General features: G+C 36.7%; 2 protein-coding genes across 14 annotated transcripts in view; one reads left to right on the forward strand and one right to left on the reverse strand.

Moving 5' to 3' along the window:
* The window catches only part of MTREX (Mtr4 exosome RNA helicase), a 102607-nt gene extending 80811 nt beyond the window's left edge, over positions 1 to 21796 (forward strand). For both annotated transcript variants that reach the window (XM_025448004.3, XM_049102613.1), the window contains 6 exons: positions 3770 to 3933; positions 8736 to 8841; positions 11586 to 11642; positions 12837 to 12999; positions 20082 to 20186; positions 21513 to 21796. In XM_025448004.3, the coding sequence (XP_025303789.1) occupies positions 3770 to 3933; positions 8736 to 8841; positions 11586 to 11642; positions 12837 to 12999; positions 20082 to 20186; positions 21513 to 21565 (648 nt within the window). In that variant the 3' untranslated portion in view covers positions 21566 to 21796. The remainder of the gene's footprint in view (positions 1 to 3769; positions 3934 to 8735; positions 8842 to 11585; positions 11643 to 12836; positions 13000 to 20081; positions 20187 to 21512) is intronic.
* Positions 21748 to 25135, reverse strand: part of PLPP1 (phospholipid phosphatase 1) — a 94839-nt gene continuing 91451 nt past the window's right edge. For all 12 annotated transcript variants that reach the window (XM_049102632.1, XM_049102649.1, XM_049102661.1 and 9 more), the window contains 2 exons: positions 22681 to 22857; positions 21748 to 22156 (listed from right to left, as the gene is read on the reverse strand). In XM_049102632.1, the coding sequence (XP_048958589.1) occupies positions 22025 to 22156; positions 22681 to 22857 (309 nt within the window). In that variant the 3' untranslated portion in view covers positions 21748 to 22024. The remainder of the gene's footprint in view (positions 22157 to 22680; positions 22858 to 25135) is intronic.

Consider the following 25135-nt stretch of genomic DNA (forward strand, 5'->3'; position numbering starts at 1 on the left):
GACATAAAAAGCTTTAGTAACGACTACAAGGATCCTCACTTGAGATCCTGTCCTGTTCATTTCTCACTGAGACCATACTGTTAGCTCACTCCCTGCTTCCATTTACTGCTTATATTGCCACCAGAGAGTCATCCTGAACAGTTCCACAACATACACAGAAACCTGAGCTTAGATGAATGGTGACTGGAAAGTATCCACAGAGAAGGTGGTGTGAAATCACAGAGAATGGCATTATCTGAGCTTCTCAGACATAACTGAAAAAGGTGTTGGTGTTTGGCTAAGGGACTAAACAAACTTGTTATGAAAACTCACTAGTACATGGAAAAAATGCTCTTGTACAGGTGCATTAAATGATAAAAATTGATGTGGACTATGATTGCAGTTTTTTTTTTTTTTTTTTTGATTGCAGTTTAGCACAAATAAAACATACACCAAAAAGACTGACTAAATGGAAAATCTGGAGTGGTTGTATATGAGCAATGAGATTATATTAGTGTTTTTTCCTTCTTTTTTTTTTCCTCCCTAATTGTCTATAATGTGTTTATAGAACATCTTATAATAATAAGAGAAAATTACAGAGTTAACAATTTGGAGGGAAAAGCAAGTCTTTTTTGGCCAAGTGACTGCAGGATAAATTTCACATCCCTTAGCCGTGCCTAAGAAGGCTTCAAAAATTTGATCCTTCAACTGTCACCAGTTTAAGTGCTCACCTTCTGACCAAGTTTTCCTGCTTCTAGGAATTGAGACTCCACGAAGTGAGGTAGTACAAGCAAGTTCTTGTAGCATTGTCTGAAAAAGCAAATGAATATAAAAATAACCTCAGTCTTATCAATAGGGAATTAGATGTATGACTTATACATATCCATATCATAGAAGACCAAATGGACATTAAAAAAAAAATGGGGATCCCTGGGTGGCGCAGCGGTTTAGCGCCTGCCTTTGGCCCAGGGCGCGATCCTGGAGACCCGGGATCGCATCCCACGTCGGGCTCCCGGTGCATGGAGCCTGCTTCTCCCTCTGCCTGTGTCTCTGCCTCTCTCTCTCTCTCTCTGTGTGACTATCATAAATAAATAAAAATTTAAAAATATATATTTAAAAAAAAAAATGAGGTTGTGGCACCTGAATGGCTCAGTCACTTAAGCATGGGATCAAGACCTGCATTGGGCTCCCTGCTCCTTGGGGAGCCTGCTTCTCCCTCTCCTTCTGCTTGTTTCTTCACCTGCTTGTGCTCTTTCTCTGTCAAATAAATAAAATGAATTTTTTTTTAAAAACTTTTTTAAATAAAATGTTTAGGAAAAGATCCAAAATACCATCATCTAATAGAAATATAATGTAAGCCACATATGTAATTTTAAATTCTAAAGTAACCACATTTTAAAAAGTGGAAAAAGGGATCCCTGGGTGGCGCAGCGGTTTGGCGCCTGCCTTTGGCCCAGGGCGCGATCCTGGAGACCCGGGATCGAATCCCACATCGGGCTCCCGGTGCATGGAGCCTGCTTCTCCCTCTGCCTGTGTCTCTGCCTCTCTCTCTCTCTCTCTGTGACTATCATAAATAAATAAAAATTAAAAAAAAAAAGTGGAAAGAAATGAAATTAATTTTTTTTAAGATTTTATTTGTTTATTCGTGAGAGAAAGAGAGAGAGGCAGAGACATAGGCAGAGGGAGTAGAAGCAGGCTCCATGCAGGAGCCCGATGCGGGACTCCATCCCAGAACTGCAGGATCATGCCCTGAGCCGAAGGTGGACGCTCAACCACTGAACCACTCAGGTGTCCTGAAATGAAATTAATTTTAATAATATTTTTGTTTAACTCCGTATATCCAAAATACATTTCAATAAAAATTGTTGAGGGGAAAAAAGTCTTCAAGATGTGCCCTCTACTACTAACCAGTAAATTTTATATACCTCTGAGTACTTAGCGCAATCTTCTGCTCTCCTCATCCTCAATCAAGGAAACTTTAGAAAACTTTTTTTTTTTCTAATAGACTTGATGAGTTATGCTAGGTAGCCGAGAGTTGTCTAGCATAGAAAGCGTTCTTATCCTTATAGCATTAGGACGACACATTTATTCATAGCAATATAAATAATCACTAAGAGATTAGATTCTGAAGGCTGACAGTGGTTTTGAATCCCATCTTTATTATTCACTAGCTCTGATCTTGACCAGTTTATTTAGTAATCTCTCTGTCTTAGATTTTTATCTTGGTAAAATTCAGATTTAGTATTAGTTACCTACCTTACACAATTGCTATAAAAATTAAGTGAAATAAAGCACCAGAAACAGAGTACATAATTAGCTGTCAGTAAATACCATTATTGACGACTGTCGTTGCCTTTATCATTTCTGCTCCTCTGTGGAAGCCTAATAAATCATATGCAAAATCCCAGAGTCTTTGAATTTCATCCTATGAATCCCTAAAAAATTTTTTTTATCAGTGTTTTTTTGACGTTTTCTGAACGTCAAGCCTCAACTTTAGGAATTTAGTGTTTTCTTATTGTTGTACTATATATTCTTGTACCATTTGGAAGGTATGTAGTATTTACTGATAAGCTGAATTTTAAAATTCATCCATTCTGGAAGATGACCTAAAAATACATTTTCCTTTTATTTTTATTTTATTTTATTTTATTTTATTTTTTATTTATTTTTTTTTTTTTACATTTTCCTTTTAGAGTGTAGAATAAAAACCTATTCTCTTGGTTAAAGCCATTTCCAGCTTTGGCAGTTTCATTATACAATAATTTTATTTTATTATAATGTGTGTGGGTTTTTTTGTTTTGTTTTGTTTTTACAGATTTTATTTATTTATTCCTGAGAGACAGAGAGAGAGAGAGAGAGAGAGAGAGAGAGAGAGAGACAGGCAAAGACACACAGGTAGAGGGAGAAGCAGGCTCCATGCAGGGAGCCTGACGTGGGACTCGATCCCGGGACTCCAGGATCACGCCCCAGGCCAAAGGCAGGTGCTAAACCACTGAACCACCCAGGGATCCCCTCATGATAGAATTAGAAGGCAAAGAGAAGAAATGCATTTCAGGACATTATGAGGGAAATATTGGTAGCCAAGAGATAAGATTCATGTACCCTTATCTTTCCTGTTCTTTAACTCTTACTCCCTAATTTCCTAAGGATGAAAACCTGGAACTGATAATGCTTTGGAAGTGATCAATTGCCAAATCTTGTGTGGGAGAACCTATCCTAATTTACCACTGACTTTTTTAACCTCCAGCAGGTTACCTCATCTAGCTGATGGCTATTCAACTCACACCTCCTTCTAGACCTTCCTTCCTCCTTGCTCCTCATTTAAGCCAGAACCATGCTCTGTTCCAACTTCTTAAACTTTTAACAACTCCTAAATCTCCCTGCTTTGCATTAAATTTTTAAAATGGGTTTTATATTTCCATATATTTAACATTTTGCTAGTATTTAATACTACAAATATATCATTCCTCTTGTGTAATATCCTACAGAAGTAAGAAATTCCAGGTGAACCTGTAAGGTATCCTTATTAAATATCTTTTGGGGAGCCTGGGTGGCTCAGTTGGTTGAGCATCTGACTCTTAGTTTTTGCTCGGCTCATGGTCTCGGAGTTGTGGGATTGAGCCTCAAGTTGGGCTCTGCACTCACTGTGGAGTCTGCTTGAGATTCTCTCTCTGCCCCTTCCCCCACTCATATGCACATTTTCTCTCAGATAATTAAAACCTTTTATAAATATTTTTTATTTCATTATGTGAATCTCATTTTACTTTATTGAACTTTCTTTATACTTCAGATTGCAATAGATATTAAATCTGCAAAGCGAGAACTAAAGAAAGCAAGAACTGTCCTACAAATGGATGAGCTCAAATGTCGCAAACGTGTTTTAAGAAGGTTGGGATTTGCTACTTCTTCTGATGTCATAGAGATGAAAGGACGAGTGGCTTGTGAGATAAGCAGGTAAAACCTGGTTCTAGAAAACTGATTTTAAAATGAGAGACTGTTTCTATATGAAGGCTATAAATCTTTCAGAAAAAAAGCTATCTTAAAAATACAAAGTTTGTAAAATACCTTACATAGTAAATAGAGTTTTTGATAATGAAATTGAGAAACTAGAAAAAGAGAATTTTAAAAAATCTCTTCCATTTCACTATTTAAGACCAATGCAATTAGCATTTTGATATATTTCCTTTTTATTTTAATGCATTGTGTATTTTTTACATATTTGTGATCTTCGTTTATACAAGATTTTGTATTCTTAATTCTTTTTCAGTTATGAACATTTTCCCACTTTAAACTTAGTCTGATAACCATTATCCTATATGTATAGGAGATGTTATTAAAAAGTCTTGGACTGGGGATCCCTGGGTGGCTCAGCGGTTTGGCGCCTGCCTTTGGCCCAGGGCGCGATCCTAGAGTCCTGGGATGAGTCCTGCGTTGGGCTCCCAGCATGGAGCCTGCTTCTCCCTCTGCCTGTGTCTCTGCCTCTCTTTCTCTCTATGTCTATCATGAATTTAAAAAAAAAAAAAAAAAGTCTTGGGCTAAGGGAATTACAGCACAGCATTTTATAGGACATAGCACAAAACTTGAATTTAAGATACTATTTTGGTGATCTTTTGACATACTGCAAATAACCTTAAAACTAAATTAATTAACCACAGCAGTCATTTTATTCTTGTGGTTTCTGTGGGTCAGAAATTCAGGAAGGGCCTATTGAATGGTTCTGGCTCAGGATCCCATGTGATTTCCATTAGCTTGAAGAGAATTCTTGTTTTGTCCATAGTTATAACCATTATTCTCATTTAGTTCATTAAAGATGTTTTTTGCAGCAGTTTCTTGTGTTTTTACCATGGCCCTATATTGGATGGGTTGGAGAATTATAGGCCTTGTATATGGTTTTAGACATTTCTGGGGAAGACTTATTCGTATTATACTTGTTGATTGTTTAGTTTGGATGTTAAGAACTCATGTCTAACAGGGGCCAGAAGGAAACAGTGTGGTAACCAGAACAATTCTTGGCCACCAAAAGGGGGCAGCAACTACCCAGCCCCAATTATTACAGAATAATGTGATAACAGATTTTTCAATTTAGAAAAGCCAAAAATCCAGAATTTTAGGTGAAATCCCTTGGTTTTTTAATTGTTCACAAACTAATTCAGAATTACTTTTTTAGTCACTGTGTGAACCAGATGTATCATTTGTTCAAGTTAGATTTGGTGCTTTGGCTTCTAGTTTTCCTTAAACCTGCTTCCTACTTTGTAATTAAAGAGTTGTAGGCATCATAAGGTTAATAATTTACCCAGGTCTAGATCTAAAGCTAGACCACAGCACTGGTTTACTAATTCAAATGCCAGAATTAATGTTACTGGAATTATTTCTTTGTAATATTATACAGTATTTAACAATCAACAAAGAAATCTTCTCTTAGGTATCTGTAGCTGGATTGAGTCTTGGGATGATAGTATTGATTTTATTCTAAAATAAGACTTTAGAGAGATAGAACAGTATCACATATGCAAGTATGTTAATTTTCCCCAGTATTTGCTTCTCCATCTGATCTCTTTCTTTCTAAATTAAGACCCAGCCACTAACAGCAAAAACTTGGGAGTCCTCCTAGACTCCTCCCCTTCTCTCTCTCTCTCTTTCATCTTCCTGAGTGTTTCCTCTACCTCTGTGCTGTTTTAACTCTTCCCACTAATATGCCTTCAGTATTTCTTGCCAGAGCATGGCAGAAGCTGTCATTTTTGGATCTCCTGTCTTGAGTATAACCTATACTTTATACTTTCTCAGTATTCTTTCCACAGTACAGATCCTATCATTTCATTCTTTTGGTAAAAGTCTTTCAGTTATTCCCTATTGCTTTTTTTTCCCCCTATTGCTTTTAGAATAAATTCCATAATTTAGTGTGTTGTTGGCCTTTCCTTTCTAGCCACATCCCACACTGTTTCTTTAAACGCTTAGCCTGACCTTTTCCTCACTCCCACTGCAAATCCTAATTCCTACATATTTTTTCCTAGATCTTGTGAAACTTGCTGTGAATTTCTCCAGTCTTATTTTAAGCTCTTCAACTTGATATTTGCACAATTACCTGTATAACCTGTTAGATCACTCTCCTGTGATTATCTTTCTTTTTTTTTTTTTTAAAGATTTATTTGTTTATTTATGATAGTCACAGAGAGAGGGAGAAAGAGAGAGAGAGAGAGAAGAGAGGCAGAGACATAGGCAGAGGGAGAAGCAGGCTTCATGCCGGGAGCCCGATGCGGGACTCGATTCCAGGACTGCAGGATCGCGCCTGGGCCAAAGGCAGGCGCTAAACCGCTGAGCCACCCAGGGATCCCCCGTGTGATTATCTTTCTTGTCTGCCTCGCACCTTACTGGTGTGTATATAGTAATATGTAATTCCTTGAAGTAGTCTTGCCTTACTTGTATTGTCCTCTTTGCTTTACTTAACTCTCATTTTACCATCAGCCCAAATTTAATTTTTTACTTTATTTTTGAGTAGCTAAAACTATAAAGATTGATAGGGGCACCTGGGTGGCTCGGCGGTTGAGCATCTCCTTTTGGCTCAGGTCGTGATCCTGGGGTCCTGGGATTGAGTCCCCATTGGGCTCCCTGCAGGGAGCCTGCTTCTCCTTCTGCCTGTGTCTCTGCCTGCCTCATGAATAAATAAATAAAATCTTAAAAAAAAAAAAAAAAGATTGATGGTCATGACTTTTTTAGAAATAAAAAAATAAAGTTTACTTGTATTTTTTTTTTTTTTAAATAGAGGTTACACCCTCACAATTACCAAATGGGTTTTTGTTTTTTTTTCAAATGGGTTTTTTTAAACCCTTTTATAAATATTGTGGAACCTTGATTATAGAAATCTAGAAACACTATATTTGTAGTCTTTTGTAGCTTCCATTGAACACAGTTGAGAATTCAGAATTTTTTGTTTTCCACCCATGATGACAAAGAGAAAACAGGAGAGATATTTTGCAATTATTACACAAATCAGAAGACAATGTGATGATGATGAAATTAATCGTAAAAGCAAAATTGTAGGTAATTCTCAAACTCAAGAATCAGTGAGTGAATAATATATCTCTAAGGACAAAAGGAAAGTTTTAAGATTCTTTTTTTTTTTTTTTTTTTTTTTTTAGTTTTAAGATTCTTATTCTTTTACTTTCCTTTCTGTTCAACAGGCAGGAGTTATGTAATATTTTGTGCTAAACACTTGGCCCATCCCATTTTATAAGGACTTATTATAGTAGTCTTATCTTTTATGATTTGTTTGCTAAATTGTCATTGGTATGGTTTATAAGCGGTCAAATACAATTGTAAATACAAGGAAATTGGTAAGAACAAGATGGGGAGATTTTTAAAAATCTGTTGGGTAATACAAACCTGAATATGAGAATGTACAATTATAGAGCAAAAAGGATGGCCTTCCTCTTCATCAGGATTACAATTTGTAAAACTTTTTAAGGGTAGTAGGAATCAAAAAAAAAGGATAAGCTTACACTTTAAAAGAGATTGATTGACTGATTGATTGATTGATTTATGATTTTATTTATTTATTCATGAGAGCCAGGCAGAGGGAGAAGCAGGCTCCATGCAGGGAGCCTGATGCGGAACTCGATTCCGGGACTCCAGGATCATGTCCTGAGCCGAAGGCAGACACTCAACTGCTGAGCCACCCAGGCATCCCTAAAAGAGATAAATTTAAAATCTACAGTCAGTAGTATGTTTTGATAGTGTTAAGTGCAGGAGAAAAACAGAAGTAATGATAAGCTAGTATCAGGGCATCTGGGTGACTCAGTGGTGGAGCATCTGACTTTGGCTCAGGTCATGATCCCAGGGTTCTGAGATCAAGTCCCACATCAGGTTCCCCATAGGGAGCCTGCTTCTCTCTCTGCCTATGTCTCTGCCTCTCTGTGTGTCTCTCATGAATAAATAAATAAAAACTTTTTTAAAAGTGATAAGCTAGTACCTATTGGAGATGTATTTGAAATTTGGAATTGAACTTACTTATATGGGTATAATCCAGATTCATGGATAACAGTTGATTAGCAGCAATTAGTTGCATTTAAAGCCATTGGCCATTTGGTATATATGTTCTCAGCACTGGGAATGCAGTGTGTGTCTTTATTAAGATTTCTAATGAAATTGGTTTTTATTATCCCTTTGTTTTATAAATTATTTTTTATACAGCTTAAAAACAATTAAATTGATCCTTGAACCCAGAGAAAAAGTAGTGATGACTTTTATAAAAGTAAACTGATAGTTAAGAAATAGTAGCTCTTTATTTCAGTAAACCATTTGCATTTTGGTGTTTGCTAGAATGGGATTTTTACATGAAATAACCATTTTACATTTATTATTGATACATTGGAAAGTATAAGGCCTGCCATTTTCTTAAATAAATCTTTGTTATTCCTCATTGATAACTTCTCATGGTCAAATAATAGATTTTATTTAAAAACTATACATTTAAAAAAAAACTATACATTTCAAGGTACCTAGGTGTCTCAGTCCATTAAGTATCTGCCTTCTGCTCAGGTCATGATCCTAGAGTCCTAGGATTGAGTCCCTCATCGGGCTTCCCTGCTCGGCAGGAGTCTACTTCTCCTCTAACCCTCCTTCGTCTTATCCATTCTCTCTCTCAAATAAATAAAATCCTTCTTAAAAACTTTGTACATTTTAAGCATGTGTGTATACCTTTTGTATTTGTATATTATGACATTTGAAAATTGCTCTCTTTTTTTTTTGTGGTGGTCTAGTGCTGATGAACTCCTTTTAACTGAGATGATGTTTAATGGCCTTTTCAATGACCTGTCTGCAGAACAGGCAACGGCACTCCTGAGCTGCTTTGTGTTTCAAGAGAATGTGAGTTAATAGATTTTTAATGTACCTTATTAATTCACATATCCTGTAATTTAATTTTAATATGGATATTTTAATTACAAAAATGTTTCATATTTACATATTATGGATAATGTTAATTAGAAATCACTATCCTTAATACAAATATAGTAAGAATGTATTAAATAATTAAATACATATTATCAGAAAGGAGAATGAAATAAGATTTTTTTGGTGGATAGTCATCATTAACCATATTCCAAGCTTTAAATTTGTTCTGTTACTCAATGTATTGTTTGAAGACCTGGTCTGATCAGATAGTCCTAGAAAGAAAAGGATGAATGAATGAAAATAAAATTAGGCAAAAGACTGAAAATAAAAGGGGATAGTGAGGTTAAATTAGTATCACTCCTCCCAGTAATGGAGAACAACCATGAAGCAACTGATTCTCCAAGCAGCTGAAGTCTTACTTGGTCATAGGTGAGGTTTGAGGTAGAGGCTGTAGGATTCTCACTGCTGGTTTTGCAGTAATTTTTTTCATTAAAGTAGTCAATTCACTATCAGCAGCTCTTCAAAACCTGAAGGGACGCCTGGGTGGCTCAGCGGTTGAGCATCTGTCTGCCTTTGGCTCAGGTCATGATCTCCAAATCCTGAAATTGAGCCCTATATCAGGCTCCCAGCTCAGCAGGGAGTCTACTTCTCCCACTCCCACTTCTGCTCTATCTCAAATGAATAAATAAAAATCTTTAAAAAATATTTGTCAAATTCTCTTTGAAAAGCCCTAAGATTTGAAGATGATTTGGGGAGTGATGCTCTTCTGCCTGTGTCTTATAGCTAATTTCTTTTTTTTTTTTTTATGTGGCACTATAAAATTTCTATTTTCTGAGAGCCCAAGTATGTTACTTCTTCAAAGGAGTGTGCTTAACCAAACCATAATTCTGAAATTTGTGGGCAAGATGTCACTATATGTGGTTAATTAAGATTTGTTCAGTGAAACCACACTGTGTTATATGTATCATCAATTCTTATGGTGGTGCCTTTCAACATCAAGATGGAAAATTATACTAAAAGTGACATGGAATTTTGTTGATACTTTTTAAAGAATGTTTTCTAGCCAGATGGAAAGGTTAAACATAGTAAGGTACTTGTTATAAATATGAAAAAGTCTGCTTAATATATTAACTTCTTTTTAGAAATGTGTTCTTCCTAAAACTGTGTCCTTGCATTTTTTATATCATTAAAAGTAATTTAAAGATGATGATCTTTAGAGTATAAATGTCAACTAACTACAAATATTTATTTAAAATCCATGTGTGCAATGCCCAGATCTGGGCACCAGAGATACAGCAGAAATTTTTTGCCTTCCTGATATTTATATGCTAGTAGATGAAGGTAAACAATAAAGAAATAAAGTACACACAGATTTTTGTCAAATGGTGAAGAAGGTTTTGGAGGAAAGTGAATCAGAAGGAGACAGATTGAAATCATTGGGATAGGGTTACTATTTTAAATAAAGTGATTAGTAAAGGCCTCATCAAGAGAGTGAAATTTGAATTGAGACTTAACGGAGAGATGAAGGAACGAACTGTAAACACTCCTGGTGGCAAAGGATTGGTGAAATCACACTTAGCTTGCTTATGTCAGGACCAGTGGCTTCTGTTTACATTGACGAGCCTAGGGAAGTGGTCAGTAACCATTAACTGTGAATGGACACAAAATCTAAGATGTTAAATAGTCTTGAGTTCACAAACTGAGAAATTGAGTTCATTGTGTCCATTTTGTTTTGTTTTTTTCATCATGCATCATGGTTTTTTGTTTTGTTTTTTGGGGACAGGAATAATACAGAACCTAAGTCATTATTTTATTGCATAATATACATATAATAGGTAAAACAAAACCAGTCCTGTCTAAATACTGATGCTTAAAATAAAGACATAACAGTTGCAACTAACCTATAATATCTTTTTAAGAAGTTTTACCTATAATTTAAATCCTGTCTCACACATGCATACATTCTTGTAATAATTTTATTTTTGTGTAAGGCTACTTTTGTCAGACTTTGTTCACAAATACTATCTTTAGTCACAATAGAATGGGTTTTGAGGATCTGACCTTTTATTTCTTTTTGACAGAGTAGGAGACCAACACATAAAAATCCAAGCCCCTTATCTAAGTTTATTTGCCCAGTTAGTATAGTAGTACCTGAAACTCCTATTATTCTGAGAACTGACAAATCTTTTACTAGTGGGAAGGTGATATTAAGAACACTAGCTCAGGTTAAACTTTAAGTTTCTCCTACTTTGTTAGAGACGTAGAAATATCTGGGTAAAATAAAAATTGATGGTACTACTTTTAATGTTCTTATGCCAAATTTTTAGTTTCCACAGAGTGAGAGAGTTGCCTAGGAGCCAAAATCATTTCAAAGTCAAACTGTAATAAAATAGTTTATAATAATTTTGATGTAACTAAACTATGGATGTTTATAATATTTGTTCTCCCTACAGTCCATATGTGGCCACAGAAAATAACTGGTAAATTGTAAATTTAGCTATGTAATATTTTCCTCTGAAATGTAATAATATAATTTAGGATAAAAGGAGTGGTAATTTCATTTATATCAATTAAGGTCATTAAAAACTGTAAATGCTAATAACTAAGGTCTTATAATTTGACAGTGATGGATATCATGAAAACTTTGTTTTCTTTGTTGCAGCAGAAAGTATATACTGCATTTAAAACTTAGGTTTTTATATCCTTTTCTTTCATAGTCTAGTGAGATGCCCAAATTAACAGAGCAGTTAGCAGGACCACTTCGTCAAATGCAGGTAGGAATATTTTGAAATGCATATTTTATGAATAGTACATGTAAAATGAACATTTTTAACAGTCTTATCCTAGTGTTTATTATTCCACAGAGACCACTTCCTTCAAGATTAAATGTTACTTGATGTTAGTCTTGTCATTTATTAATTTTTTTTGTCTTGTCATTTATTCTGTTGGTAACATCTTTTGTGCTTTTTTTACTTTAATAATTAAACATTCTCCCCTACCAGTGTGATAAATTGTATTGAATTATTGAGTACAGAGTTAACACCTACATAATGTTGATAGGCAATATCAACAACTCAGTGCCTGCATTGTTTTCTTTGATATTAAGAATGGCATGTTGATGAACTAGGATTAGTTAGCTTAATTCTTTGTATGTTCTTGTTTACAATAAGGTTTTAAAATGTTTTATTCTAAGAAATTAATTATTCCTGGGTCCTCAAAGCCCCAGTAGTTTATAATAATGAATTTGTGTGTTTTATGATTTTCTTAAGATGAACTGATTTTATCTGTTTTCAACATTAGACAGCACGACAGGGAAAGATGAACTATATGACACTGCAAGAGAAGAAAAGTGTATCATAAAAAGAGCCTTTTCAGTGGAACATTTAATATTCCTTATTACTAAGAAATTTAAACTTTCAGAACTGGAGGAATTTACAAAGGACTAGGTGGTTTTGACCTTTTATATTACCAAGGAGAAAAGAGTGAATCTGAATATATCATTGTGAGGGGAAAAAATAAGATTTCTATTTCTTAAAGCATTATTGGGGAAAAATATTATTTTGCCATAGGATTTGTGGTTTTCTAAATCTGTTTTGTTACTGACATCTTTGGGGTTTTTTGGTTGTTGTTAATGAAATACTTAGAGATTAGTTAAATGCTACTCTTAAATGATTTTAATGAAGAGTTTCTATTTTTTTATATAGAAAACGTTTCACTGGATGAAAATCATGCTTTTGATAAATTTTTCTTAATTACTTCATTGTAATTGGGGAAACATTACAGTTGGGGAAACAACTACAGTGGAAGGCCACTGTCACGACTTAGAAGCACAGAATATCCAAGCTGTGGACATTTAGGAAGAAAAAGGGACCTTGTGGAATTTTGGCTCTGGGAACCTAAAGAAAACAAGTACAGGGGAGATTATAAGTAAGAAGTAAGAAATGTAAAGTAATCTTCTGTTTTCAAAGGAATGTGCTAAAAGAATTGCAAAAGTTTCGGCAGAAGCCAAACTGGAGATTGATGAGGAAACTTACCTAAACTCATTCAAACCTCACTTAATGGATGTAGTATATACCTGGGCAACAGGCGCTACATTTGCCCATATCTGCAAAATGACAGATGTCTTCGAAGGTATGTTTAAATTTTCTCTCTCTCTCTCTCTCTATATATATATACGTTCCTTTCTGATACAAAAATATACTTAGTTAGGATGGCATTGTTTTAACTAAACAAGAATAATACATTATTTGTAGTTTTTGGTAATAAATTGGAATGGTAATGTCATCACAGATGATCCTAGTAAGTTACGTTTGTGTCAGTTTTTTTAATCTCTTGGCAGTTATCTAAAGGCTTACTATATTAATTCCACTAAAAGACAGCAGAGCTGAAAATGCTGTCCATCACTGCATTTCTAATAACAGACTTGGCTTCAGTGAGATTACTTAAGCATGAATCAATTAATGAGCAGAATTTTAAAAGACTGAAGAATAATTGTTACTCAACTGAAGAGAAATTTTAAATGAAAAAAGAAAGGCAGAGGGAAATAAAAGAAATAATCATTATAAAAAGCAAAAAAAAAAAAACCCACAATATCTAAAGAAGACCATTTTTAAAATGTTTTATTTATTTCAAAATGATTGGCTTATATAGAAATTTATAATGGTGAATGATATTTACCAAATTGGATATTTACATTGAACTCTTTAAAAATTAAATGAGTTTGGATTTCAGAAATTATTATAAGAATATTTAAAATGCTATTATTTGTAGCTGTATTTTAAGAAAAATTCTATTTTTGACACATCAGTATTACATGCTTTTCAACTGATAGTATTAAAGACTAAGAGATTACTGAATTTATGAATCATGGGTTTTTATGATGCATAGGTCAAACATATCTGCAGTAGAATATTAAAATTTTCAACTATGACATTGAACTTCGTGGGATTTAAGGTTTATTAAGTGACTACTGTGTGCCAGGCACTGTGCAATAAGCACTTTATATAATTTAGATGTAATCAATCACCAAAATGGCAGCTTAGGGTAGATACTATTTCTTTTTTTTTTTTTTTCTTTTTTTTTTTTTAAGATTTTATTTATTTATTCATGAGAGACAGAGAGAGAGAGGCAGAGACACAGGCAGAGGGAGAAGCAGGCTCCATGCAGGGAGCCCGACATGGGACTCGATCCCGGGTCTCCAGGATCATGACCTGGGCCGAAGGCAGCGTTAAACCGCTGAGCCACCCGGGCTGCCCGTAGATACTATTTCTACTTTGCACAAGGAAGCTGAGTTTTTAAAAAGTAAATAATTTGCCCAAGGTGATGGAGGTGTGGAATATGATGGCACTATGATTTGAGCCCCGGCCTCTGTGATTACAAGTCACATAATAGTTGATAACTTTAAGCACCATATAATGCTTTATCCTTTAATTTTGGATCACCTAGAGACTTCTCAAATGCTAACCTAGATTGTACCATGTCCATCCACTGACAGTTCATGCTTGTAGGAGTGGCAAGATGGTCTGTAATAGTTCACGGTGAAGAGCAATAGCTGAGGATATGAGAAGAGGGAAGCACGACATTTGGCTCACTTGTATACACTGTCTTTGCCTGTAGGAACCTAGGTACATATATAACAGCTTGTGTGTTATGAAGGTGCAAAGGCAGTCATACATACAGCACCCCCACTCTTCAGTCTGGCATCTTTTTGGAACATAAGGATGAAACTAATGACTGTTCTTGCCTAAATAATTCTAAGACTTGTTAATAGCTCATATTTATAGAATATCTGCTTCTTTGAGAAGTCAGACACAGTGACATAATAATGGTTCATAGTGGAGAACAGTTTGAAGAAAAATCAAGAAGCAACAGACCTGCATATTTAGGGAGGCCTATAAAATTATCTTTGTGGACTGTTTTTTCTGTTCTTTGTACTTAAATGGAAGAGTTTGCACAGTATGGAGAAAGAGATCTGAAACTGCTAATATTGAAGAGAGTTTGTAGTTATCCAGAACATACTGGCATTCCTGAAATCGATTTCCCCCCTTTCAGTTCCTTGAGGCTATTTCTATATCACATTTTGCGTGAGGAGTCAAAGTTGGAAAATCTGAGGAATTCAGTTTGTAACTATAATTTGAAGTTGAGGATACCATCAGCGTAATCTTCCATGGTTTTCTGGTCTGGGTGCCATTATATTAGCTACACTTTTTCTAAAATTGGGATGGACTATATATTAACTCTTAAAAACATAAACAGCGAAAAAATAACTAAGAACCTTGATTTAGGGATCCCTGGGTGGCGCAGCGGTTTGGCGCCTGCCTTTGGCCCAGGGCGCGATCCTGGAGACCCGGGATCGAATCCCACATCAGGCTCCCGGTGCATGGAGCCTGCTTCTCCCTCTGCCTATGTCTCTGCCTCTCTCTCTCTCTGTGACTATCATAAATAAATAAAAATTAAAAAAAAAAAAAAAAGAACCTTGATTTATATAGGAGAGTGTTTCCTTTTTCCATCATACTATGTGCCTCTCCCTTTTTTTACCATGCTATTATTGAGTTCTTCTATTTCAGAATAGCCATTCTCTCCTCATCTTGTTGCTGTACGTGCTTTATATAATTGGAAAAATACTGTAATCAAAGGTCTAGCCCATAGTACATTGTGTCTTTACTTTTATGGGCAGAAAATGATTGCATTGAAACTTTAAAATTCCCTTCACTCAAACCATATTTGTTTCCAGTTAGATTATAAATTTTCTTTTTGTGAAAATAAGTGATCATTTCATGTCATGAGCTCCAGAAGTAGTTTTAAGTATTTTTCAAAATTAACTGGCACAGTATGTTTGAGGGGATGCCTACTGCAAGAGAGGAGCTAATATTGTGATTCAGTTGAAGAATTTTGAAGACTTCATACAAGTAATTATCTCCTCTGTTATCACCCTGGAAAAAATGATAAAAATGTGGCTGCTGCTTATTTCTGTCAAACTAAGTTGGAAGAACAATTTAAAACAGTACTTGTAGAGGTTCAAACCTATGGTTTCAGTCTAAATCATAGAGTAGAGCCACTGTAAGCTTTCAGGAGCCATTAAATTTTATTTCTATCTCTATAGAAACAATATTGTACTCTTGACTACACATGAAGGACTTGCTTTTCACTTACTTTGTCACAGGAGCTCTCCTAATGACATGTGCTATCACTTGAAACTTTACCATGTAGTGCATTCCCACATGGTGCTTTGAGTAAATGCTCTTCTCAAACACCTTTCAGCTGGCAGTTTTACCCTTCCCTTAGTCAGGCTACCTCAGCCTCCTAAGGGATTTTCCAGTGGATTTGTTCTTAGAAATACTTTTGCTAATAATAATAAAGTAACCATTTATTAACATGTATCATTTCTCTTCCACTTTTGGCAACATTTTAGTACTAAATTATGTAGAAATTAGTACTTGATACTTACGCATTTGATGAATAATACTGAGACCCTAGTGGGGATCAGGGACTAGGTGCATCATGAACAGCAGTCTCTGCCTTCCAGAAAGGATTTAGCCTGAGCTGGAATCAAGTGGTAGATAGTTGCAGGAAAATACATTTGTGATCCTGACCTCAGGTCAGACTCATTAAAAACACCTAGATGTTAAAGTTTAACTTTATTAAGTGAGATTCGAGACATGAACTATGGAGGACCACTTTGTAAAATGCCAGAAAGCTGGAGGTAGAAACACTGTTCAGAGAAAGGTGTTGCTTTCCATCCTCAATGAAAATTATACTGTCCTGTTCAAGCACCAGATGAATCTGATGATTGCATGTGTGCCCGAATGTCCGTCAGTGGGTGAATAAATTGTGGTGTGTCAGTGTAATGTAGTATTTAGCTATAGGAGGAATGAAGTACTGATTAATGCTAAAATGTAGATGAACTTTGGACACACAGGTTCTGAGTTAAAATAAAGGCAGACCCAGAGGCAACCTTATTGTAGGATTCCACTTACATGAAATGTCTGGGATAGACAAACCCATAAAGATGAAGTAAATTAAGTAGTTGTCATGGGCCAGGGGCTAGTGTAGGAAGCGAAATTGAATTCTGACTAATCACTACCTTTTGTGTGTGTGTGTGACAAAATACACGTAATTATATAATTCACCATTTTATTTTTATTTTTTAAAGATTTTATTCATAAGAGACAGAGAGAGAGAGAGAGAGGCAGAGACACAGGCAGAGGGAGAAGCAGGCTCCATGCAGGGAGCCCGATGCAGGACTCGATCCTGGGTCTCCAGGATCACGCCCTGGGCTGAAGGTGGCGCTAAACCGGCTACCGGGGCTGCCCTAATTCACCATTTTAAATGTGCAATTCAGTGTCATTGATCTTTTTTAACCTCAGATTTACATCACCATTCTGGAAAAATTCACATTGAGATATAATTCACAGACCATAAAATCCACCCTTTTTAATTAGGTTTACTATTCAATGGTTTTTAGTGTATTCAGAGTTGTACAACAGTAATCACTATTTAATTTTATAATCTTATCACCCACAAAGAAGTCACTCCTAACTGCTAATACAGTCCCTCACTTAGTAAATGGCACAGCTGAACTGTAATCCCTGGTCTTTCTACTTTAAGAGACAGTGGATATGGCATGTCAGGCGTCTACTGTAGCTCTGCCGCCTACTTTGTAGGTGATCACTTGTGCATCATTGGAAAGGGAGAAACCATTAGGCCTGTCTTCTTTATCTAGAAACTCATGTACCTTATGCTTTCCATTCCAGAGGATAGCCCCTTCCCCCATTGCTCTGAATCTCAGAGCCTTGCTCCACTCTTTTCTGCACCCTCCTCAATATTGCCGTATTAGGATATAAATATGCTTATAGTTTTCATACACACCTTTTTCAGCTACCAACATAATGTAGTGGTTAAGAGCAATAGGTATTTTGTTGTCCTCATCCTAAGGAATAAGAATTCCTTTTATAGCCAGGCTCAGAAAGAGTAATTGAGAATAGACAGACCCTCTTTAGTTCGTACCCCCCATTTCCATCTTGATTCAGTAGTTTGCTGAAATTACTAGAAGACACCAGTGACTTTCTGATTGCCAAATTCACAAAACAGACTCCTTTATTTGACTGCATCCTACTTGCCAATTTTTACAGAAATGAAGAGCTTTAGAGTAAGGCCTAAAAATCTTATAAAATATATATATATATAGGACCTGGGTACCTCCGTCACTTAAGCAGCTGACTCATGGTTTTGGCTGTTATGATTTCAGGGGCCTAGCATCAAGCCCTATGTCGGGGTCTGTGCTCCTCGGGAAGTCTGCTTGAGGATTCTCTCCCTTTCCTTCTCCTTTGCCCTTCCCTCCACTTGCACATACGTGCATTCTCGCTCTCTCAAATAATCTTTTTTAAAAACAAAAGATTTAGAATTTTCTGATTTTTAATGTATAAACTAAATCTAATTATAAGTTGAACTATATAGGGGCACCTGGGTGGCTCAGTGGTTGTGTCTGCCTTTGGCTCAGGTCGTGATCTGGGGGTCCTGAGATCGAGTCCTACATTGAACTCCCTGCACGGAGCCTGCTTCCTCCTCTGCCCATGTCTCTGCCTCTCTCTCTTTGTGTCTTTCATGAATAAATAAAATGTTAAAATATATAAAGGAATACACATTTATTAAAGAAAATTTCCTAGAAATTATATTTATTTCTGCAAGGTACTATAATACAGTTTTTATGCTTGGGCTCTAGAATCTTTGGTCTGGATTCAAATCCTGATTTCCATCCTTTACTCCTCACTCTGACCATGGTCAAGTTATGTATGCAACTTCCCTTCTTTTCCCTCTTTGTAAAATGAGGATAATGACAGTACATGTCAAATTGTAGATGTCAAATGAGAAGTTTTACATGAAATATGTATTACAGACCTACCACAAAACAAGCACTCAGAAAATGTTGAACATCATCCTTCTTTCCTGAAACACATGCAGCCTCATTGCTTTCCTAGATGCCTAAGTGTCATTATAAACATCAGTAACTTTACTCTCCTGTAATACAATAAAGTCCTCAGGGTTATTATAAGATGTGTATGTATGTGATTGTTCGGATTTTACAGAATTTATGTCTCTGTTCTGGTTGCCATATCGCTATTACTCTATGTAGTAAAGACCCTTGCTAAGGTCCTAAATAATTGTGACAGAGTTGTGTTGTGGAAATAGGCTGTACTTGAGGGCTGCAGTTTTCTCCCAGAACTCTATGAACCTTTTAATGAGAGGACAACCAAAAAAAAAAAAAAAAAAAAGAAACCTATGGACTTTGAATATTTTGGCTAAAGGGCTATATCATGACTTTGTAGTCCTTCAGAGTTTTGCTTGAGAACAAAATTTGTACATTTATCTCAAGTGACATGAAATGAGGGCAGGCAGACTGTTTAAATAGTATTTATTATTATTGTATTTCTTAGAAATGAGAATGGATGGAGTAAGGGCCTAGATCCCAGAGCTAATACCTCAGTGGCAGAATGTGGGCTAGAACCTGGGTCTCCCCTCTAGTCTTTTTTTTCCTCTAATTCCTGGTGCCCCCAGCCTACTCTTGTGAACCCAATCGAAAGTAGGTGAACATTCTATCTGTAGGAGATGGAAGGGTATTGTCCCTGTTTGTCTTTTAAGGTAACCTGTGTGTTGGTGATCTTCAGTACCAGTGTCCTCTCACAAACCTCCCCTAACATGAAATAGCACTGTTGTGTTCTCATTGCTCTGGCCCATAGGTGGGTTCTGCAGCCAGGAATGTTGTCCTTTGGGGTGTGGGCCCTTGTGCGGTATTATCTTTGGCTTTTGAATAGTCGCACCAGGAGAGACGGTGCTCTGCGTGAGCACTTGCTGCTGGATTATGCTGATTCTGTTGGGCAAATGGCTTTTATTTTTTCCTTTATCAAAGCTCAAGTTACATTCTCCTTTGAGTTAACTCTCCCCACTGTTAGTAAAAGATAACTTGAGGGGCACACACTATAATAAATCCAGGACTCTCTACCATTAGGCATGGAAAATTCAACTTTTTGCCTTTGTATTCTTCATAGTGCCTTTCAGGCAGCCAGTCAAGTCAGCTGCCTCATTTACTGCATGGGAAGTCCCTCAGAGTACTACTAGCTAATCATCCCATGTTCTCCTAGGTTTGCCTCTTAACGAAAGTTCTACTGTCCTGGTTATCTCCATTTTATAAATGATTTGTTTCCTTTTCTTTACAGGCAGCATAATTCGTTGTATGAGGCGCCTAGAAGAACTGCTTCGACAGATGTGTCAAGCAGCAAAAGCCATTGGAAACACTGAGCTGGAAAACAAATTTGCAGAAGGTCAGTATCCTGTATGTAAGCTCTGTTCCTGTTACTTAAGGCAGATCTTTTGAGCCTTGAGTTCTTGGCCATTATGTAGGAAGAGATTTTTCAGATCCTCTTCCTTAGAATGCCATGGAGGGCCATCTAGTAGTATTTAAACAGAATTTCTGAGTGTCTCTGGGAAAAAGTTTTGAGATTTTATACATAAGCATTTGTAAATATTTATTGTGCACTATTTGCAGGCATGGTTTTAAGCACCAGCAGATAACAGCAGTGAACAAAAAAACCCCACAAATCCCTGCCTTTATGGAGCTTAGCGTGGGGAGACATACAATAAACAAGTCAACAATTAAAATACTTCAGGTGGTAATAAGTCTACAGGAAAAGAAAGGACGAGACAATAGGAATTGAGGGATAGACCTAGGGCCTCCACTCAGAAGATGGTATTAAGGCTCCTCATGTATGCCTGAGAAGCATAAGCAACAGCAAGAGGCCAGTGTGGCTAGAGCCGAGTGAACAGTGAGTAGAGTAGTAGGAAGGAAAAAAGAGATGATCATGTTAGCCCCCAGCCTCGGCTTCTTCCTGAAGTGATTGGAGGTTTTGACCACAGGAGTGATGTGCTCTGGTTTGGATGTTATAAGGCAATTCTTGCTGTTGCATTGTAGAGAAGCCTGTAGATAGCAAGGTAGAAGTGGGGAGACCAGGGGGGGGGAAAAAAAAACCAGGATAGCCAGTCCAAGGTGGTAGCAATGGAAGTAGGCAGGAGGCAGGAGGGAGTATATAACATGCTTACAGTTTGTTCTGTCTCAATATTTGCTGTTGTAACTCACAGCCCTTTTTCTTGTCAAAGAACAGCAGCCACCTTTTGGCTCTGAGTGAGTTGCTCTTATAGTCACAACCCCTACCTAATGGTTTCTGCTGGTTAAGTGTCCTAAGAAGAGGTGTGCAAAAAAGTTTAGGTTTGTCCTGTCTCAGTTCAGAAAGAGTTTTACATAGTAAGTGAAAATACAGGGTCTCCTATGTACGCTGAAAATTCATACTTTTGGGTCAACTGAATGACTACTTTTGACGGTTTAGTCCTTTCCTCAGGAGTGTGTGCATAGCCTGAGACACCGGCACGCCCCCTGCACACACACACACAGACACAGGCTACTTCAGGGTCTAGAGTCACAAGAGCAGGAGTCTGGTTTCTAAGTTTCCCTGCTCTCAGAGGTGGCTGTGACATCCTGTGTTTTAGACCAGTAGGGTTTGGTATCATCAGGATTGTTGTATTAAAACCTGACCGGAGGGTAATTACAGTCTTTGTGGTCTTGGAAGTTTAAACCATATTTTCTTTTCTCTTAGGAATCACCAAAATCAAGAGAGATATTGTGTTTGCTGCCAGCCTCTACTTATAAAAAGTCAGATAAACGAATGTGGGATTTTAAATTTTATACCACCTGATCACAGTTGACTAGAAATGCTTTTACAGAAGTGTTGATTTGGTTCTCCCATCTCAAGGCAGTTGTACTCAACCATTTCAGTATGTATTATATTTAAATCAGGCATCATACTAAGAAATCGCATTATTACATACACATTTGTACATAAGCATTACATTTTTTTAATAAAAAATGTACAGGTGGGCATTGTTTTAGTGAAAGGCTTGAAATTTTTTTTAATGAACTTTGAGCTATTAGATAACCATTGTTAAATGTGACTATATACACACAGGTAAAGTGGGCGTCCAAGAGGTATAGCAGCAGCGGTCCCTTAAAGGCTTGTACACCAAGAAGAAAACTCATCCTCTTGGCCTTCTGGTTGCAATCATTTTCCTTTAGAAAGCGGGCCAGCTTTATCTGGGCACTCTGCTACCTTCAGGGTTGGTGATTGTTCCTAAAGTGATTTCCCGTCGTTGGTGTTTCATGCAGAGTTGTATGAGAGTCCTCCTCTTTCCTTTCTTTAAAAGGAGAATTTCTCTCCTTGAAGAAATCAGATACATACACCACCTATAGAGAACAAGTTATACTTAGAACGGGACAGAAGTATTTAATGAAGTAATTTAATTTTAAGAACCATATACAAGCAGTTTGCGAAAATAAATACGAACATTACAGGGTACAGAGAAAGGGTACAAAAAAATAAGTGACTAAAAGGAAGTTTTGTTAGATTTTCTAAATTGAGAGCTGCTTAGGTCTTGAGTAAAACAGGTTTAACTGTATTAAACTCAAGTTATTCTGCAATTCATACCCAAAACAAAACACTACACAGCCATAGCCTTTTACAAAAAAACATACAGTAGTAAGAGTTTTATAACTTTTGGAAAAAGCAACATAGTTTTTTTTCTTTTTTTTTTTTTTTTTATCTCCTGTCTATCCTACATGACTTAAAACCATTGGGATGATTACCCAGTAAAAATTACTGAGCCACATTATCTGCCTTTGGATAGTTTTTTCACTGGGACATGTTCTTTACTCAATCATCCCAATGTTTAATCAGTATCAAGATGTAGGCTGCCGCCCTGTATACTTACGACTAATATGGCAGCCAGGGCTCCTTGAATGAGTCCAGTCAGTACATCACTCCAGTGGTGTTTGTAGTCAGAAACTCGGGAGAGGCCAACGTAGATGGATACAGCAACAAGACCAAATTGCAGTGTGGGGCGTAAGAGCCTTGCCCAGTCTCCCTTCATCCTGGCTTGAAGGTAAAGCTAATAGAGAAGACAGGAATAAAGACAAGAGTTTAACCTACCAACTAGAAACTATATATATTTTTTAATTATCACCATCCCCCTAAAGGGTTGGTGTTATACATGAGTAACTCATATATTAATAATAATTACTATTAATAACCATTAAACAATCAGGGTATAAATTATATACAGAATACAGTGTTAGGCAAGCATTCTTATGCTCATTAACACCTGAAAGTTAATCCTTTTAAATAAGCAAAACAAAAAGAGATTGCCCCAGAAACTTGTCTTTAGAATAGTTTATTACTGGACCTATCTAGCTAGACTGCTTTTCAAATTGTAAACAAGGCAAGGGGTTTCCTTACTTGTAACTTTCTAGGATTTCAAAGGCAGCTCTCTTCCTCTTGCGATTTGTGTTATAATTCTGATTCAAAGCCCGTTGTTATCCTTAGTTCCAAGTCTTGGGAAAAAGTGCTCGCATTCTGAGCACAAGGGTGTCCTTACCCTGGGCCAAGCTACTGTGTTTTCATCCAGTCTAACTAGGGACTAAGTTTGTTTAATTCATTCTAACAATTTACTTGAGAGTTCCACTATCCTCGGAGCCCACTTTTCTCTCTCTCTCTCTCTTTCTCTCTCTCTCTGCCGCTCCCCTGCTTGTGCTAATAAATTTTTTTTTAAGGAGGTGGGCAGCAGAGACTAAATCTGTATTTTAAGTAAATATAGCAAGCTGCCTAAATAAGTAATACAAGTTCTAGCTTTGTCCTGACAATGGATTAGTCTTTGCTTAGCACCTGTGCCCTTTAAGTTCCATGACTTTTCTCTACACTCCTCAGACTTGAGAATTTCCCCTTTTCTTTCTCAGCCTGCCTTTGACTTGGGTGCATCCTAAAGATTGTGATGTAGAAGGATGCTATGTCCTTAGCAGAGAGAGGTGCAGTTCTCCCTAAGGTGCATTCACGGAAGTATAATTCATAGCTATATATTTTTATAGTCTGAAGAACCTATGCCTTTAACAGTTATATGAAAATCAGCTAAATAATCAGAGTAGGGACAGCTGATTTCACTCTGAAGGAGTACTAAGAATCCCCTCATTAGTCATACAGCTAACCTTGGATAGTTAGTTTTCCTATCACTGCGTTTTAGTGAATCTGGTCTCTTTTTTTAAAAAAGTATTTTGCCTTATTTCTATCTAATATGCTTTTTAAAATATTCTTAAAGTTCTGTTTGATAATTTGTGATTCCTAAACTTAACTAGAACTCAGAAAATAATTTGTGTGGCCGTGCCCACAAACACTGCCTACTTGACATTGATACACAAATCCATTCCCAGTTCTTTGCGCACTGCTGTGAGCAAGCATTCAATTCTTAGCAGCTGGCAAAAAACTCAGAGATTGTCTAATTTTACTGAGTATTTTACAGTATAAACATCTAATTGTAACAGAGCATACCAGTTCAACTGAACTGCACAGATTAGCTGGTTAAAGTATACCTGGCTCTGCAGAGTGCCCCCTTTCTTTTTTTGTATGTGTCTCTAGACTCTGGAGTTGGGAGATAGTTGGTTCTGGTTGAAGCAAAGTGTGTATCTGCCAACGGAGGCCAATTAGGTAACACAACGATGCCAGTTAGATTCTCCTCACTAGTTCTATCTTAACTGGAAATGTTTTATTAGTTTTAAGGAAAACAGTATCTTGACTGGGGCTGAAGCCAAGTTTTGAATGTGACTCTCCAAAGGTTCAGCTGTCCCTACTCTGATTATTTAGCTGATTTTCATATAACTGTTAAAGGCATAGGTTCTTCAGACTATAAAAATATATAGCTATGAATTATACTTAGGAATGCACCTTAGGGAGAACTGCACCTCTCTCTGCTAAGGACATAGCAAGAAAAAACAGTATCAACTCTAAAATGGACTTATGCTTAGTCTTTTTTTGTGCTTCCAACCTAAAGGAGACTCAGACAGGACTTTGAAGGTCCTTCCTCACTTAGGATTCTAAAATCCTCTGATAACGTTTTCCTTCCAAAGACCCTGACTTTAATTCTAGGGAGCTTGCCCCCAAATTCCTCAATATCCCTGTGAAAAGAATTAGCATTCACTTATGGATTAGTAGTAGTCAAGCCTCAGTGTACTTTAGGTGGAACGTTTACCCCTCTAAGTAGCTAGTTTCTCCTTACACATGTATCCAAGTATCCATGTTACCCCCATCTCAGAGAGGAAATGATTTCACCCTGAAGGAGTACTAAGAATCCCCTCATTATGGTCATAAAGCTAACCTTACCCTCCCCTCCAAGCTCGGGC

Source organism: Canis lupus, chromosome 2 (genome assembly GCF_003254725.2).
Source record: "Canis lupus dingo isolate Sandy chromosome 2, ASM325472v2, whole genome shotgun sequence".
NCBI lineage: Eukaryota > Metazoa > Chordata > Mammalia > Carnivora > Canidae > Canis > Canis lupus.